The sequence below is a fragment of the Hemiscyllium ocellatum genome, chromosome 4, assembly GCF_020745735.1.
Source record: "Hemiscyllium ocellatum isolate sHemOce1 chromosome 4, sHemOce1.pat.X.cur, whole genome shotgun sequence".
NCBI lineage: Eukaryota > Metazoa > Chordata > Chondrichthyes > Orectolobiformes > Hemiscylliidae > Hemiscyllium > Hemiscyllium ocellatum.
In genome coordinates, this window is record NC_083404.1 from 67,302,743 (window position 1) to 67,319,788 (window position 17,046).

The following is a 17,046-nucleotide window of genomic DNA, read 5'->3' on the forward strand; positions in this document are numbered from 1 at the left end:
AGATTATGACTTTACATCCTAGAATGCCCCACAAGAGGAAGCATGGACAAACCCCTCCTCCCGGGGGTCAATCTGGTGAGCCTCCTCTGAACTGCCTCCCAATGTCACTCCATCTTCCCTCAAATAAGGGGACCAAAACTGCGCACAGTACTCCAGGTGTGGTCTCACCAATGTCTTATATAGTTGCAACAATACTTCCTTACCTTTTTATATTCTATTCCTTTAGCCATAAAAACCAGCATTCTATTTGTTTTATTATCTGCGATACCTGCATGCTAGTTTTCTGTGGCTCATGAATGAGGCACCCAGATCCCTCTACATCGGAGTACCCCAAAATCACTCCCCACTTAGATAATAGGTGGTCTTTACATTTTTTTCAGCCAAAATGCATGGTCTCACACTTATCCATATTAAACTCCATCTGTCACATTTTGGCCCACTATCCTATCTATACCCATTTGTAAGCTTCTTATTTCCTCATTGCAATGAGTTCTCAGTACATCAAGCAGCCTTATCAATTTGGTTATACGATTATTCCAATAAGCAGTAATGCATCTATCAATATCTCTAAAAGAAGCTATGTGGTGGTGATGCTTAGACCAGCAATTGGGAGGAAAGTGATACAGTGCAATAAAAGATGGGTCAGATCAGAAATTTTGCTGGTAGAGAGGGAGGGACCTAATGTCAGAAGGCCTGTGAGCATGAGTTTAGTGAGGGCTGGGGTTAGTGGTAATGGCAGCCCATCATAAGCAGGTTTCCACCACCTCCTGACATATCTTAGTGCAGTAAAAATGACTGCTTGAGCTAACACTTATTGTCACAATCCATAACATTCACACACTCCTGCTTGTGATGATGGATTTACTGTCTACCCCACAGTTCCCGGTTGATGACCTTTTATCAGCATTGGAATCTGAGACATAGCTAATTGGTACTTACAAAATATAAAATTTAACATTAACTTTAAAGTTGTACAACAACATCTCTGAACAGGTTGATTGGAAAATGTCATTTTTTAAAAAAAAATGCTTGAGGTTGAAAGTAGTAATGAATGGTTGATTGGTGGAAAATTATACTGTAGTGTTCTCCAGTGGTTAGCACTAGGATCTTGTTTTATATGTGTCAATGATCAGCAGTAGGGTGTCAAGGGCATTGTTTCAAAATTTTTCAATAACATGTAACCTGAAAACTTAAGAAACAGACTTAAAGAACAGCATAATTACGCTATCGACAGACATCTGGCAGATGAAATTTTATACAGAGGTGATGATATGCATGATATTTTGGTCAGATGAATGAGAAGAGGTAATGTAAAGTGAGTACAGAAGAGCAATTTGGGGTTATATATCATCAAATTCTTAAACATGGCAGAATAATTTAAAAGGCAGTTTGAAATACCTTACGGTATTGTTGGCTTTCTAACAGGGACATTAGACTCAAGTATGAATAGGTTATGCTAAGCCTTTATGAAACTCCAGTTCAGACTTGGCCACAATATTGTCTTTAATTCTGACAAATCAAGAGATTGTAGAAGGAACTCAGTACAGTGACACCAGGAATGAACAAAGTCAACACTGTCTTCGAGGAGAAAGTGAGGTCTGCAGATGCTGGAGTATCAGAGCTGAAAATGTGTTGCTGGAAAAGCGCAGCAGGTCAGGCAGCATCCAAGGAACAGGAAATTCGATGTTTCGGGCATAAGCCCTTCATCAGGAATGAGGAAAGTGAGTCCAGCAGCTAAGATAAAAGGTAGGGAGGAGGGACTTGGGGAAGGGGCGATGGAGATGTGATAGGTGGAAGGAGGTCAAGGTGAGGGTGATAGGCCGGAGTGGGGTGGGGGCGGAGAGGTCAGGAAGAAGATTGCAGGTTAGGAAGGTGGTGCTGAGTTCGAGGGATTCGACTGAGACAAGGTGAGGGGAGGGGAAATGAGGAAACTGGAGAAATCAGAGTTCATCCCTTGTGGTTGGAGGGTTCCCAGGCGGAAGATGAGGCGCTCTTCCTCCAACTGTCGTGTTGTTATGGTCTGGCGATGGAGGAGTCCAAGGACTTGCATGTCCTTGGTGGAGTGGGAGGGGGAGTTAAAGAGTTGAGCCATGGGGTGGTTGGGTTGGTTGGTCCGGGTGTCCCAGAGGTGTTCTCTGAAACGTTCCGCAAGTAGGCAGCCTGTCTCCCCAATATAGAGGAGGCCACATCGGGTGCAGTGGATGCAATAGATGATGTGTGTGGAGGTGCAGGTGAATTTGCGGCGGCTGTGTGGAGGTGCAGGTGAATTTGTGGCGGTCTCTCTGTCGAGAGTCTGCTTTGAAGGAGAATGTCTGATCTTCTCCAGAGAATGTTTAGAGATTTGGTAGAGCTGTTTCAGATCTTGCATGGATAGAATAGAAGAAACTTTCTCACAGCACAAGGATCAATAAGCAAAGAACACGTTCAAGTTGTAAGGATTCCCTTGAAGCGTTTCGTCTGTCCTACTACTAAACGCTTCTGATGTAGCTTATAGTAGAGAGCTTATTTGCGATTCTTGTGTTAGGACCATGGAGGTGTGGTCCTAATAATGCAGTTGGTTGACAGAAACCAGTACCCTGATGCTGGGAATGTTGACCCAGTCAGAACACTGATACGGAAGCACCCATCCTGCCATTAGATTTGCAGGATTTTGCAACACAATCATTGATGACATTTCTCCAAGGATTTCAGTTGTCTGCTGTGCATGATCTGTCTTTAATGCATAGAGGGCTGGTAACAACATTCCCTCGAAGCTGCACAGTTTCTGTGAAACTCTACACGCACTTCAGATATTCTGGCAAGGTCAAGTAAAATTAGTTGGAGCACTGGCTGGTAACACTACTGCTTATAGCGAGTTTTGCGAAGATTTGTAGTTCAGGTTGAGGCTCCCCTACAGCTTAAAGACCATGAGTTTGATGCTGAGTTTGAGGTCTTTCTCATCAAACATATTGCTGTTTAGATGTCTCCATTGTGCCAGTGCAGCATTGGAGTTGAAAAGGGTGGTGCTGGAAAGGCACAGCAGGTCAGGCAACATCTGAGGAGCTGGAGAGTTGACGCTTCGGGTGTAAGCCCTTCCCGATGAGGGACTTCTGCCTGAAACATTGACTGTCTTTCTCCTCAGATGCTGCATGACCTGCTGTGTTTTTCCAATGCCACCCCTTTTGACTCTGATTCTCCAGCATCTGCGGTCCTCACTTTTTCTTAGTGCAGCATTGGATGTATTAATCAATTTTAATCTTCAATATCTCGTCTCACTTAGTGCATTAATCCTAATCACTCCCAAGATTACCTCTGCAATCGTTAAATAGCTTCTCTGTCCCACTGTTATCTTTGCTAGTACTCTGCCTTGTACTAAATGCTGTACCTCCTACTATACTGATCATCATCAACCTTCACTGGTCCCCTGGCTATCTCACTAATTAGTTTTAAAATTAAAATTCCAAAGTACCTGTTTTGTAATGCAAACTTCCTGCATCTCTTCCAATTCTGCATCACACCTCTAATGTCATTTTCCTGTTTGGGGGTTCAACCAATCCCTACTTTGTTAATTAAGGAAAGAATTTGCATTCATATAAGACCTTTCACAACTGTCATCATCTCCAAGTGCTTTTAGGAAGTACTTTCGAAGGGATATGTGGCAGCCAGTTTATGCAAAGCCAAGTCTCTAAACAGTAATGGGATGTATGACCAGATGATTTGTTTGTGACTTTTTAGTTTTGTGAGGAATATCTGCTGGTCTCTAGAGATCTCCCTGGCATTGGATCTTTTATTCCTACCTCTATCCTAAAGGGCAGGTGGAACCTTGATTACCATCTCACTCTCAAAATTGCAACTACTGCTGTAAAAAGGTTACAAATGAAGAAAGAATCACTCAAAACTCTATGGTCGCCAAACAATTGACGTTTCAGGGAGGAGGGGAGAGTGAGGATTCCAGATGCTGGAGTTGAATGTGGGGTGCTGGAAAAGCACAGCAGGTCAGGCAACCTCCGAGGAGCAGGAGAATCGACATTTCGGGCATAAGCCCTTCATCAGGAATTGATGTTTCAGCCTTCCACAAGATAATGTAGTGCATACCATGGTATATACTACTTAGACTGTAATCAAACACGGCATAAAGGCAAAAGTTGGGTTTTTTAAACAATGGGATGATGAATACCATTTAATGCGGCATTCCATAAGTGCAGCAGGGATGGATCGGATTAAGGAATGGATTCCAGAACGTGGTGTCTTAGTTGTTAAAAGCATAAGTGTCAATGGTAAGAGAGGACAAAAGAGTCAGAGGAACAGAGTTTAGGTGGAGTTTTGGGAACAGGAGGGAATTACAAAGACATTTTTACACTCCAGTGACTTAAGCAAGTTCAGTTTGTATCCAGTTTTGTTGCTACGATATATTTCGCTGGCTTTATTCCAAGTAACTAATAATTTCTATGTGCTACTATGAGGAAAAAACCTCTAATTATTCAGAACTTTGGTAAGGTGATTCAATGTGTTGCATTACAGGAATATAAAGAATACACAATGTTGATAAATATTAGTAATGAAGCAACTTAAAACCCTTATGTTGAACCTCAGGAGATGGGAGAAATACTAAATGAATATTTTGAATTAGTTTTTACTGTTTTTAAGAAAGAGGTTAGAGAACTCAAATATTGATGTTTTGGAAACAGTTCACATTACAGAAGAGGAAGTGCTGGACATCTTAGAAAATATAAAGGTGGATAAATCTCCAGTATATCCCAAGACTTAGTGGGAAGTTAGGGAGGAAACTGTGCGGGCTCATGCAGAAATATTTCTATCATGTATGAATATGTGAGGTGTCAAAAGATTGGAGAGTGGCAAATGTGCTTTTGTTTAAGAAAGGATGTGAGGAGAAGCCTGGGAACTGTCAGTTTGTGAGTATGATTTTGGTGGTGGTAAGTTGTTGGAAATGATTATGAAAGATAGGATTTATATCCATTTGGAGAGGCAAAGAATGATTAGGGACAGTCAGCATGCCTATGTGAGGGAAATAGTGTCTCTCAAACTTGATTGAGATTTTTGAGGAAGTAACCAAGAAGATTGATGAAGACAGTGTGGTAGACATTGTTTACTTGGATTTCAATAAAGCCTTTGACAAAGTTCCACAAGGTAGATTAATTGGCAAAGTTAGCTCACATGGGATTCGGGGTGAGTTTGCTAATTGGATACCCAATAGACTTAATGACAGGAAACAGTGATGGTGGAAGATTGTTTTTCAGACTGGAGGCCTATGACCAGCGGGGTTCCATGAGGATCGGTGCTGGGTCCACCTTCATTTGTTATTTATATACATGATTTAGTTGAGACTGTGGAAAGCATGGTTAGTAAGTTTGCAGATGACACCAAGATTGGTAGTAAATGGAGTGGAAAGAAGATTATCTAAGATTACAAAGAGATCTTGATCATTTGAGTTAGTTGGCTGCAGAGTGGCAAATGGAGTTTAATTTGGATAAATGTGAGGTATTTTGGGAAAGCAAACACGGACAAGACTTATATAATTAAAGGTACGAGTTTGGGCATTGTTGTAGAACAGAGAGACCTAGAAGTTCAGGTAAATAATTTTTTGAAGTTTGCATCACATGTAAATAAGATGGTTAAGGCATCTAGCATGCTTGCCTTCATTGCTCAGACCTTTGAATATAGGTGTTGAAATGTTACGTTGTGGTTGTACAGGACTTTGGTGATGCCTCTTCTGACTTACTCTGTCCAGTTCTGGTCACCCTGTTATGGGAAGTCTATTATTAAGCTGAAGAGTGGTTAGAAGAGATTTAAGAGGATGTTGCCGGGAATGGAGGGTTTGAGTTATAGGGAGAGACTGGGTAGGCTGGGACTCTTTTCACTGGAGAGTAGGAGGTTAAGAGGTGACCTTAGCGGTTTATATAATAACGAAGAGTACAGATAAGGTGAATGACAGGTCTCTTTCCATGGGATGGAGCTTTTCAAGATTAGGGGGCATATTTTTAAGGTAAGAGGAGAAAGATTTTAATAAAGATATGAGACTGTTTTGTTCTGCAGATTAGTTCATATGGTGAGTGAACTTCCAGGGGAAAGGGTTAATATGGCCACAGTTACAATGTTTAAAAGATATTTAAATAAGTACATTTAAGAGGAAATGTTTGGAGGGTTATGGACTAGGCGCAGGCAGGTAGGATAAGATTATTTCAGGATTATGGTTGGCAAGGTCTAGTTGATCCAAAGGGTCTGTTTCCGTGCTGTATTATTCTGATGACTTTATAACTAAAATAACAATTATCAATGGTGAAGAAGAGATGTGAAGCTTGAAATTCCGAACCTGAAAAACATACTTGCATTATGTTCTTGAATAATATGTATAACATTTATTTTACTGCTTTAGCTTTCACCAAGAGAAAAAGCTAGTTTGAACTACAACCAAAAACTGAAAGAAAAATTCCAGCATCACCCTCGCATCAAACGCATAGCCCGTCACCGCCATTTGCCGAAAATGATTTACAATCAGTCAAAGGAACTCCGTATCATGAGGGAAGCTCGTCGCAGAAAGTATGTTTCACAACCTAGTATTCTAAAAATTATCTTTACTATACCTAAATCTTATTTTGAATCTGTTGTAGTTAAAATGTTGTTAAAATCTCAAAATGTACTATTACAAAACTTTTTTTTTCCAAAATAGCAAAAGGTGAGCCTTTCATTATTAAAGTCTAAGAGGGGATTGTCATCACAGGAGGGAGTATGAGTTTGGAACCTCAAGAACATACCCACCTCATGTATTTCAAATCCCTTTGGTGGAGTTATTGGAAGGAAAATGCTTTCATAAAATGACAGCAATAAAGTAGAAAATTGTTCAGTGTACTTCACCTACAAAGTGATACAAACCGCAAATGAGCAACTAATGGTGTGAGCCATAAATTATTTAGATCATTGTAACCAAAGAACACCATTTTTTACTTCATTTAATCTGTACTTTCTGCATTTTGTACACTGCTTTACCATTGGTCTGCTCAGTGTTAAATTGACTGACGTAATCACTTTATAATCAATCATCTATATAATCTACAGATCATCTGCATTTTTAATGTCAGGGCCCAGCTGGGTTGAGATGCAGATCTTCTTCTTGTGTACAGCAATGTTCTATAGCACTAGTCAATTCTCAGATTTTAATTTTTACCCATTGGAATAGCAGGGAAAATGTATTAAGTAAAGTGAGAATTATATTAGTATTAGAAAGTTTTAAATGATTGGTAATGTCAAAAAGATGCAACAGAAAAATAAAATAATTGTTTCTGTACTAAGGCTGATAATACTTGTAATTGCATGGACTTGAGCAACATATAGAAACATAGAAGATACCAGCAGGAGAGCCATTCGGTCCTTCGAGTCTGCTCCGCCATACATCACGATCATGGCTGATCGTCCAACTCAACAGCCTGATCCTGCTTTCTGTCCATAACTTTTGATCCCATTCACCCCAAGTGCTATACCTAGCTGCCTCTTGCATGAACTCAACATTTTGGCATCAAGTACTTCCTGTGGTAATGAATTCCATAGGCTCATGACTCTTTGAAGATATGTCTCCTCGTCTCTGTCCTAAATCCTCAGACCTAGACCCCTGGTTCTGGACACACCACCATCAGGAACATCCTCCCTGCATCTATTGTCTAATCCGGTTAGAAGTTTAAAAATCTCAATGAAATCAATCGTCTGAACTCCACTGAAACCAATCCTAACTTAGTCAATATCTCCTCATAAGTAAGTCCCGCCATCCCCTGAATCAGCCTGGTAAACCTTTGCTGCACTCCCTCGAGAACAAGAGCATCCTTCCCCAGCAAAGGAGACTAAAACTGCATACAGTATTCTAGATGTGGCCTCACCAAGGCCCTGTATATCTGCAACAACACATCCCTGCTCTTGTACTCAAAACCTCTTGCAATGAAGGCCAACATACCATTTGCCTTCTTTACCGCCTGCTACACCTGTATGTCTACCTTCAGCAGCTAGTGCGCAAGGACACCCAGGTCCTCTCCCAATTTACAGTCATTGATTTGCCCAACCACCCAACCTGTCCAGATCATGTTAAAGGATCACCTCATCCTCATCACAGTTCATCATCCCACCCAATTTGGTATCATCTGCAAACTTTGAGATGTTATATTTTGTTCTCGCATACAAATCATTAGTATATATTGTGAATAGCTGGGGCCCTAGCACCGATCCTGTGGCACCTCACCACTAGTTACTGCTTGCCAATTTGAAAATGATCCATGAATTTCCGTTCTTTGTTTCCTCTCTGCCAACCAGTTTTCTATCCATCTCAATACACTTGCCCCAATCCCATGTGCTTTAAGTCACACAATAATCTCTTATGTATCAAACTGTATCAACACTTCCTGAAAGACCAAATATACCGTATCGACTGGCTCCCCATTGTCAACTCTACTAGTTACTGAATCCCTCCAGTTGTGTTTATTTTTGTAGCCACTATATCCAAATGATTCTTATCTCAAATCTTCAACCAGCAGCTGAAATAAAAAGGAATGCGAACGTATTGGTTTTTTTTCCCCCCCAGTTACATTAATTTAAATTAACTAGAACTTATTTGCTGAATAGATCCTTACTTGCTTTTAGCATTTTTGTGTGGTCAGAGTGAAATAGATGATTAAGTGCTCCAACCTAAGAAATTTGATGTTTTACTGAAGATGGAGGTTATGCTTGATCCTTCGCTCATTATCCCAAAGGTTTTTTTGTATGAGCAACAACATGCTTCATACAACATGAGGCAGGTACAGCTGAGAACAGAAGTGAGTTAAACAGTCAAGGCAGGAAGGGACAAGGTAGGACTAATAAATTAAACTGCATTTATTTCAATGCAAAGGGTCTAATATGGAAGGCAGATGAATTCAGGGCATGATTAGAAACATGGGACTGGGATATCATAGCAATTACAGAAATGTGGCTCAGGGATGGGCAGGACTGGCAGCTTAATGTTCCAGGGTACAAATGCTACAGGAAGGATAGAAAGGGAGGCAAGAGAGGAGGGGGAGTGGCATTTTTGATAAGGGATGACATTACAGCTCTGCTGAGGGAGGATATTCCTGGAAGTACATCCAGGGAAATTATTTGGGTGGAACTGCGAAATAAGAAAGGGATGATCACTTTATTGGGATTGTATTATAGAACCCTAATAGTCAGAGAGAAATTGAGAAACAAACTTTGTAAGGAGATCTCAGCTATTTGTAAGAATAATAAGGTAGTTATGGTAGGGAATTTTAACTTTCCAAACATTGACTGGGACTGCCGTAGTGTTTAGATGGAGAGAAATTTCTTAATTGCGTACAAGACAATTATCTGATTCAGTATGTGGATGTACCTACTAGAGAAGGTGCAAAACTTGACCTACTCTTGGGAAATAAGGCAGGGCAGGTGACTGAGGTGTCAGTGGGGGAGCATTTTGGGGCCAGCGACCATAATTCTATTCATTTTAAAATAGTGATGGAAAAGGATAGACCAGATCTAAAAGTTGAAGTTCTAAATTGGAGTAAGGCCAATTTTGACAGTATTATGCAAGAACTTTCGAAAGCTGATTGGAGGCAGATGTTCGCAGGTAAAGGGATGGCTGGAAAATGGGAAGCCTTCAAAAATGAGATAACAAGAATCCAGAGAAAGTATATTCCTGTCAGGGAGAAAGGGAAGGCCGGTAGGTATAGGGAATGCTGGACGACGAAAGAAATTGAGGGTTTAGTTAAGAAAAAGAAGGAAGCATATGTCAGGAAGAGGTAGGATAGATCGAGTGAATCCTTAGAGTATAAAGGAAGTAGGAGTATACTTGAGAGGGAAATCAGGAGGGCAAAAAGGGGACATAAGATAGTTTTGGCAAATAGAATTAAGGAGAATCCAAAGGGATTTTACAAATTTATTAAGGACAAAAGGAAACTAGGGAGAGAATAGGGCCTCTCAAAGATCAGCAAGGCAGCCTTTGTGTGGAGCCACAGAAAATGGGGGAGATACTAAATGAGTATTTTGCATCAGTATTTATTGTGGAAAAGGATATGGAAAATATAGACTGTAGGGAAATAGATGGTGATATCTTGCAAAATGTCCAGATTACAGAGGAGGAAGTGCTGGATGTCTTGAAACGGTTCAAGGTAGATAAATCCCCAGGACCTGATCAGGTGTACCCCGAGAACTCTGTGGGAAGCTAGAGAAATGATTGCTGGGCCTCTTGCTGAGATATTTGTCTCATCGATAGTCACAGGTGAGGTGCCGGAAGACTGTAGGTTGGTAAATGTGGTGCCACTGTTTAAGAAGGGCGGTAAAGACAAGCCGGGGAACGATAGACCGGTGAGCCTGACCTGAGTGGTGGGCAAGTTGTTGGAGGGAATCCTGAGGGACAGGATTGATTCAGGATAATCAACATGGCTTTGTGCATGGGAAATCATGTCTTACAAACTTGATTGAGTTTTTTGAAGAAGTAACAAAAAAGATTGAGGGCAGAGCAGTAGCTGTGATCTATATGGACTTCAGTAAGGCATTCGACAAGCTTCTCCATGGAAGACTGATTAGCAAGGTTAGATCTCATGGACCACCCTACAGGGAGAACTAGCCATTTGGATACAGAACTGGCTCAAAGGTAGAAGACAGAGGGTGGTAGTGGAGGGTTGTTTTTCAGACTGGAGGCCTGTGACCAGTGGAGTGCCACAAGGATCGGTGCTCGTTCCTCTACTTTTTGTCATTTACATAAATGATTTGGATGCGAGCATAAAGAGGTACAGTTAGTAAGTTTGCAGATGACACCAAAATTGGAGGTGTAGTGGACAGCGAAGAGAGTTACCTCAGATTACAACAGGATCTGGACAAGATGGGCCAATGTTTTGAGAAGTGGCAGATGGAGTTTAATTCAGATAAATGCGAGGTGCTGCATTTTGGGAAAATAAATCTTAGCAGGACTTATACACTTAATGGTAAGGTCTTCAGGAGTGTTGCTGAACAAAGAGACCTTGGAGTGCAGGTTCATAGCTCCTTGAAAGTGGAGTCACAGGTAGAGAGGATAGTGAAGAAGGCGTTTGTGTGCTTTCTTTTATTGGTCAGAGTATTGAGTGTAGGAGTTGGGAGCTCATGTTGCGGCTGTTGGTTATGCCACCGTTGGAATATTGTGTGCAATTCTGGTCTCCTTCCTATCGAAAGATGTTGTGAAACTTGAAAGGGTTCAGAAAAGATTTACAAGGATGTTGCCAGGTTTGGAGGATTTGAGCTACAGGGAGAGGCTGAACATGCTGGGGCTGTTTTCCCTGGAGCCTTGGAGGCTGAGGGGTGACCTTATAGTGGTTTACAAAATTATGAGGGGCATGGACAGGATAAATAGACAAAGTCTTTTCCCTGGGGTCGGGGAGTCCTGAACTAGAGGGCATAGGTTTAGGGTGAGAAGGGAAAGATATAAAAGAGACCTAAGGAGCAACTTTTTCACGCAGAGGGTGGTACATGTATGGAATGAGCTGCCAGAGGATGTGGTGGAGGCTGGTACAATTGCAACATTTAAGAGGCATTTGGATGGGCATATGAATAGGAAGGGTTTGGAGGGATATGGGCCCGGTGCTGGCAGGTGGGACTAGATTTGGTTGGGATATCTGGTTGGCATGTAGGTTGGACCAAAGGGTCTGTTTCCATGCTGTACATCTGTATGACTCTATGCTTACAACTGTGCCTTGCTCGCACTTTTTGGATGGAATTTTGAACCCAAGTCTATGCTAGGCTTTGCTGGAACTTGGTTTGAATCCCTCTAGTCTGGTTTATCATTCTACTCAAATGATACCCAAACTATTCTTATCAAATTTACAGGTAACTTCCTTTATGGATATGACAAATATAAAATTTGCCACCTTTTGCATCCTACCTAACTTGTCTGTTACCTTTGCCTTTGATTTAGTTGATCTCCTCCTTCCTCCCTGTGTGCCTTTCCATTAGGTGGGTCTGCACTTCCTTGATTTCATTCTTGTCTATCTCATCTTAGGCAAAGAATCATATGCAATTACTCCCATGCCTATTTCCATACTGTAACCTTCGTTATTCCCCCAAGAATCTAACTTCGTTCTCTCCTGTACATGTTGCCCCTTTGTCAATATTATCGAAAGCACATTGTTAGTTTTCACACATATACTAACTACATACATCTCTACTTCACCACCTCTCTTAATTTCAATATCACTGTGAAATAATCTGATTTTATCCAACCCCCAGACTTTATTAGCAGCAATTTCCTTCAAATAATTTGGAATGACAGAAGCATGTCTTTGGTTTCCATTCCATGCTCCACTCCCTCACTGCTGACTCTATCCTATCCCTGTGTGAAACTAAATCAGGTTGTTTGCAAGCCTTTGTTTTTTTTTTATTTGACCCTCTGATTCGTTTCTGTGTCATTGCCTAGCTTCACCCCGCTTCACTTTGTGTTGATGAAATAGTGTTCATGCTTTTATTACCTCCTGACCTGACTATTCTGACTAGTCTCCTAAATTCCTTTCTTAATAAACTTAATGTCATCCAAAGCTCTTGCTGTCTGTGTTGTTACTTGCCAGCTCTGTTCACTTACCACTCCTGTGCTAATTGGTTCTTGGTCAATTAATACTTTGATTTTAAAAATTTCATCCTTATTTTCAAATACATCCCTCCCTAACTCTGTAATTTCCTTGAGATCCATAACACTCCAAGATACCTACACTTACCAATTTTCACCTCATAAGCATTCCTGAATTTAAGGTATTTTGAATCAGCCTATTCAAAGATGTTATGACATGCTTCTGTAGGTGAGATTTGAACCTGGGTCGCCTAGGTCAACGTTGGGATACTACCACTGTGCCATGAGCACCCTTGTTAGCTGGGGCTCTGGATTGTGCCCAGTCACATGTCCATTTCTTCACCATGTCTCCCTAAATCAACCTGTTCGGACATGGTATGATAAATTTCTGAAGACAGGTGGGTTTTGAGCTAAGAGCTTCTGGCCCAGAGGAAGAGATGTCACTACTGTGTCATAAGAGGCCCATTCCTAATTTTGATTACTCCAGTACTAGTTGCCTTTTGTTGTTTAGGCCTAATTCTGTAATTCCCTCCTTCCTACCTCTTTAGCCAAGCTTTTGGCCCTTTGCTCCAATTTCGTCTTGAATGCCTCCATTCGCTAATTTTGAGTTTTTTCCATTCCTATGAAGCACCTTGTGATGCTTATTATATTGAAAGGTCTATACAACTGCAAGTAGCTGTTGTTGAATTCTTCATTAATGTTTGCATATTGTCACTGGGACAAGAGTGGAGCACTTTTTCTCTTACTCACTTTTCTGACCTCATATTATTTCACAACGTATATATTCTTTACTTTGTTACAGTTCTGGCCATCCTTCAAGCGAAGGATTATGTTTCTCCACTCAAACATCACCGAGGCCAAGAATCATGTGCCCTCATTCAGTTTGGCTAACTTAGCACACCTTTTATACATAGGGTTTACCTGGTCTGTCTGACCCTTTAAAATCTTGAGATAAACCTGAAACATAAATCCCAGCATGGCCAGCTTTTTAGATAAAAGTGCTTGTAGTATGTAACAGGAACAGATAATGCACTAGGTTACAGTTTTTCACAAAGACAAACTCCCCAAAATCCAAACTAGCCTGTATTTCCATGTGTTAATATACAAGCATACACATGGGATTTGTATTAACATATGGATTCAGGTTAATGTGCACGCATCTGAATATAGGTAAAAACAAGGACTGCAGATGCTGAAAACCAGAGTCTAGACTAGAGTGGTGCTGGAAAAGTACAGCAGGTCAGGCAGCATCCGAGGAGCACATGTGCAGATATTTATTTTATGCAGGTTAGCATATATGTGAACCTATACTATACTGCTGAATGTGCAGGTAAATAAGCCAGCTACAAGAGAATAGGACCTGTAAAGATAGTGGTGTCTATCCTTCCTTATTTAGCAACTTGTAAAATATTTGTTGATATTAATCAGGCAGTTTTAAAAGCCTGATTAAAACTGCTTTTAAAAACGCAACACTATGTAGGATTCCTCTAATTTAACCTGAGACTTGTTTCAGCAGTAAACTGAATTATAAATGTTACTAAACTAAATTGAATTGACAAACTACCCTGTGCCATTTCAGAGTTCCAATATACTCTGTGACTCTATAACTCTACTTGAATTGACATATCAGTCTTCAGTTATATCTGCTGTTAATTTTGTTTTCCATAATTATGTTAATCCAACAAGGCCCCTTCAAATATTTGTTATGACCACATTAATTTTTATATTATGGGCTTTCAGTTTAACTGCAGTTTCAATTCCCACTTCAAGTGGTCAGTCTGGTACCAGTAGGCCAAAAAACTTGAGGTATGAAAAATTGGGATAAAGCAAGTTAAATTTTTAAAATATTGCGTCGCAAGACATAGACCTTTACAGTACACAAGCTAATCAACCTCATGGATTAGTGTTGCTGTTGATTTGTACTCTGAACAAGCCTCCTACTACTTTAAACAGGCTTCCTCTCACCAGCAGTCCCTACCCCATACTGTTCTGATCCAAATATAGCTGCTAAACTCTCAGCGACTGTGTGGTAGCAAGGACCATATCTGTGATGTTGTTGAGTAAGGAATTTTCTCCTATATTCTTATTTTACTGGTGACCGTTTTATATTTATCATCTCTGGTTTTGTATATCCTCAAGTAGAAATGCCTTCTGTATGGAGGGATTTGATAGGGTAGATGCTTATTAGAAAAAGATATTGACTAGCCTTTGTAGAAAGAAGCTAGGATGGGGCTTGATATGGGTTTGTGATAACTGTTTTCGGAAAGTATTCATACTACACAATCCCATTAACCATCACATTCCACAAGATTTCTTTTGGCACTTGTAGAATGTTATTTCACCAGTCAAGACATTATTGTTTGTTTTAATTGATAAACTAAATTAGACTTTTCTATGTATAATTTTTGATATCTTTAAAATAAGTTGTCACAATTTGTTGCAGTTACGGACGTATATTCATGTTTATTATAGCTCATTACAAGCTCACTTTTCTTTCAGGGAACTAAATCGTCGCAAGCACAGAAAACCAGGCTCTGTACCATTTGTGTCCGAGAAGAAGAAGCATATTGTGGCTGTGGTAAAATAGTTTTTCTCTGAGAAAAAAACATTAAGCATTGGATAAGATTACAGAAGTGAATTTTGTTAAAACTCGATGGGAGGTAAAAGTAGTGTTGCCTCAGTCTTGCAGATACTTATTTCAGAAATTGTGATAAACATTGGAAATACATCTTCATAAATAATTTTCTGTATAAGCTGTTTCAATGGACATATTTAAATTATCTGAATATAAAGTTTCTAGTAATGTATCATGTGGAACTAAAACTATGCCAACTATCTAGCAATGGAGATAACCTTTTTATATTATTAAAGCCTCTGTTCGATAGCTTCGAGAAATTCTATTCCTATCTATTAATGGTACTAATATTAAAGTATAAAGTCAAGATAATTGAATTCTAAAATTGAAATGATTGTTATTATTTCTTTCAGTGTTATTCAAATAGTCTTGGAAAACCTTTTTAATGATTTAATTGACAAATAAATGAAAATGTTTAAGTATCTGATTCACATTTTGTGATTTGTCATTTGACCAAATGATCTTTTCACTCTTTCTAGCCCTCTCTTCCATAAAAATTCAAAATTCGAGCTTATAACATTCATTTCATATACTGATAAACATGGAAAGATACATTTAGTACATTTATTTAATATTATGCATTTATTATCTTTAACATTATGGATACTTTGAAAAGAATTATTGATAGATGCATTCTCTGGAGGCAAGTAAACTAATCACACACAAAACCTGGAACATTAAAAATTTTTGATGCTTCCTTTTTATCTCCTCCACTAATGCAAAATCTAAAAATATAAAATGTATGAGCATGCCCTAATCAGTTATGGTTCAAGTCCCATCATGTCAAGAAATCATAACCCTGACACTACAGGACACTATTACATCTGTGTCAGTTATGACCCAGTATAGGAAAGTGTATATTTCATTTCAAGATTATTTTGAAGTAAAACGCTCTGCACAGCATTTCCAAAGGCGTTTAACTATTTCCAAAGAAGAAGAAGGGTGCTGATTTAGTATAGTTGAGACTCAGATCAACAGACTTTTGGTCTCATTAAAAGCAAAGGATAAGGGAAACCACCTAGGAAGTGAAGTTGAAGCAGAAGATGATGATAAAAATCATTTTGAATTGTGGAACAGACTCGAGGCCCTACGATCTACCTATTTTTATGTTCATTAATATCTAAGGTCTGATTATTACTATAAATGGAATCAAACCTGAATGGATATTGATGAGAGGTTAAATGTAAAGTGTGTATTTAAATTTGAGAGTAAATCCTTATAAAGCAAAGGATGAGCCGTAAAATGCTAATTGAATGCAAAAAATTTTCATTTAAATAGCACTTGTGACATAGTGAAACATACCAAGATGCTTGACTTTCATTTTATTGTCCAAGCAGAAAATTTCATCCACAAGTTCATTTTGGGCACTGTTCATTTCCTGAAAAATTTCATACAGGTAATTAACAACAATGACTCCATTCTCATTTATATATCGGCTGTTGTTAACAGTTCTTATGGAGAAGGGCATAAGTAAGTTTAGAAGCTGATTTGCCCTGCACCTGAGGGTTTATAGTTTTTCCCTGAACGCATCCAGCAGTATTACTGAGAGAAGGATTGATTCTCATTGTTCGTGACACTAGTGTCAAAATTCTTCAAGAGCTGATTTTTGTCAAATCTAGTACATCAAATACACCTCCTGTCTGGTTTAGTAATCTCTTTATCTTTTAAGACTCTGTTCTTTTAAGAGAGCAGCACCAGCAATATACTCAATTGTAGGCATGTAAAAGAATTTCATGATTGTTGGGGTTTGTTCAAAGATTTGAATTACCTGCGATGATAGGTTATGCTTATTCACAGGAACATTATCAAACAAATTTTGATCTTGAGCTGTGTAAGGAGACTTTAAGGTCAA

General features: G+C 39.5%; 1 protein-coding gene across 1 annotated transcript in view; it reads left to right on the plus strand.

Annotated features, from left to right (window-relative positions):
• Positions 1-15,488, plus strand: part of dcaf13 (ddb1 and cul4 associated factor 13) — an 83,982-nt gene extending 68,494 nt beyond the window's left edge. Inside the window, exons 10-11 of the mRNA XM_060823337.1 lie at positions 6,374-6,537; positions 15,059-15,488. Of these exons, the coding sequence (XP_060679320.1) occupies positions 6,374-6,537; positions 15,059-15,146 (252 nt within the window). The 3' untranslated portion in view covers positions 15,147-15,488. The remainder of the gene's footprint in view (positions 1-6,373; positions 6,538-15,058) is intronic.
• The last annotated feature ends 1,558 nt before the right edge of the window (positions 15,489-17,046 follow it).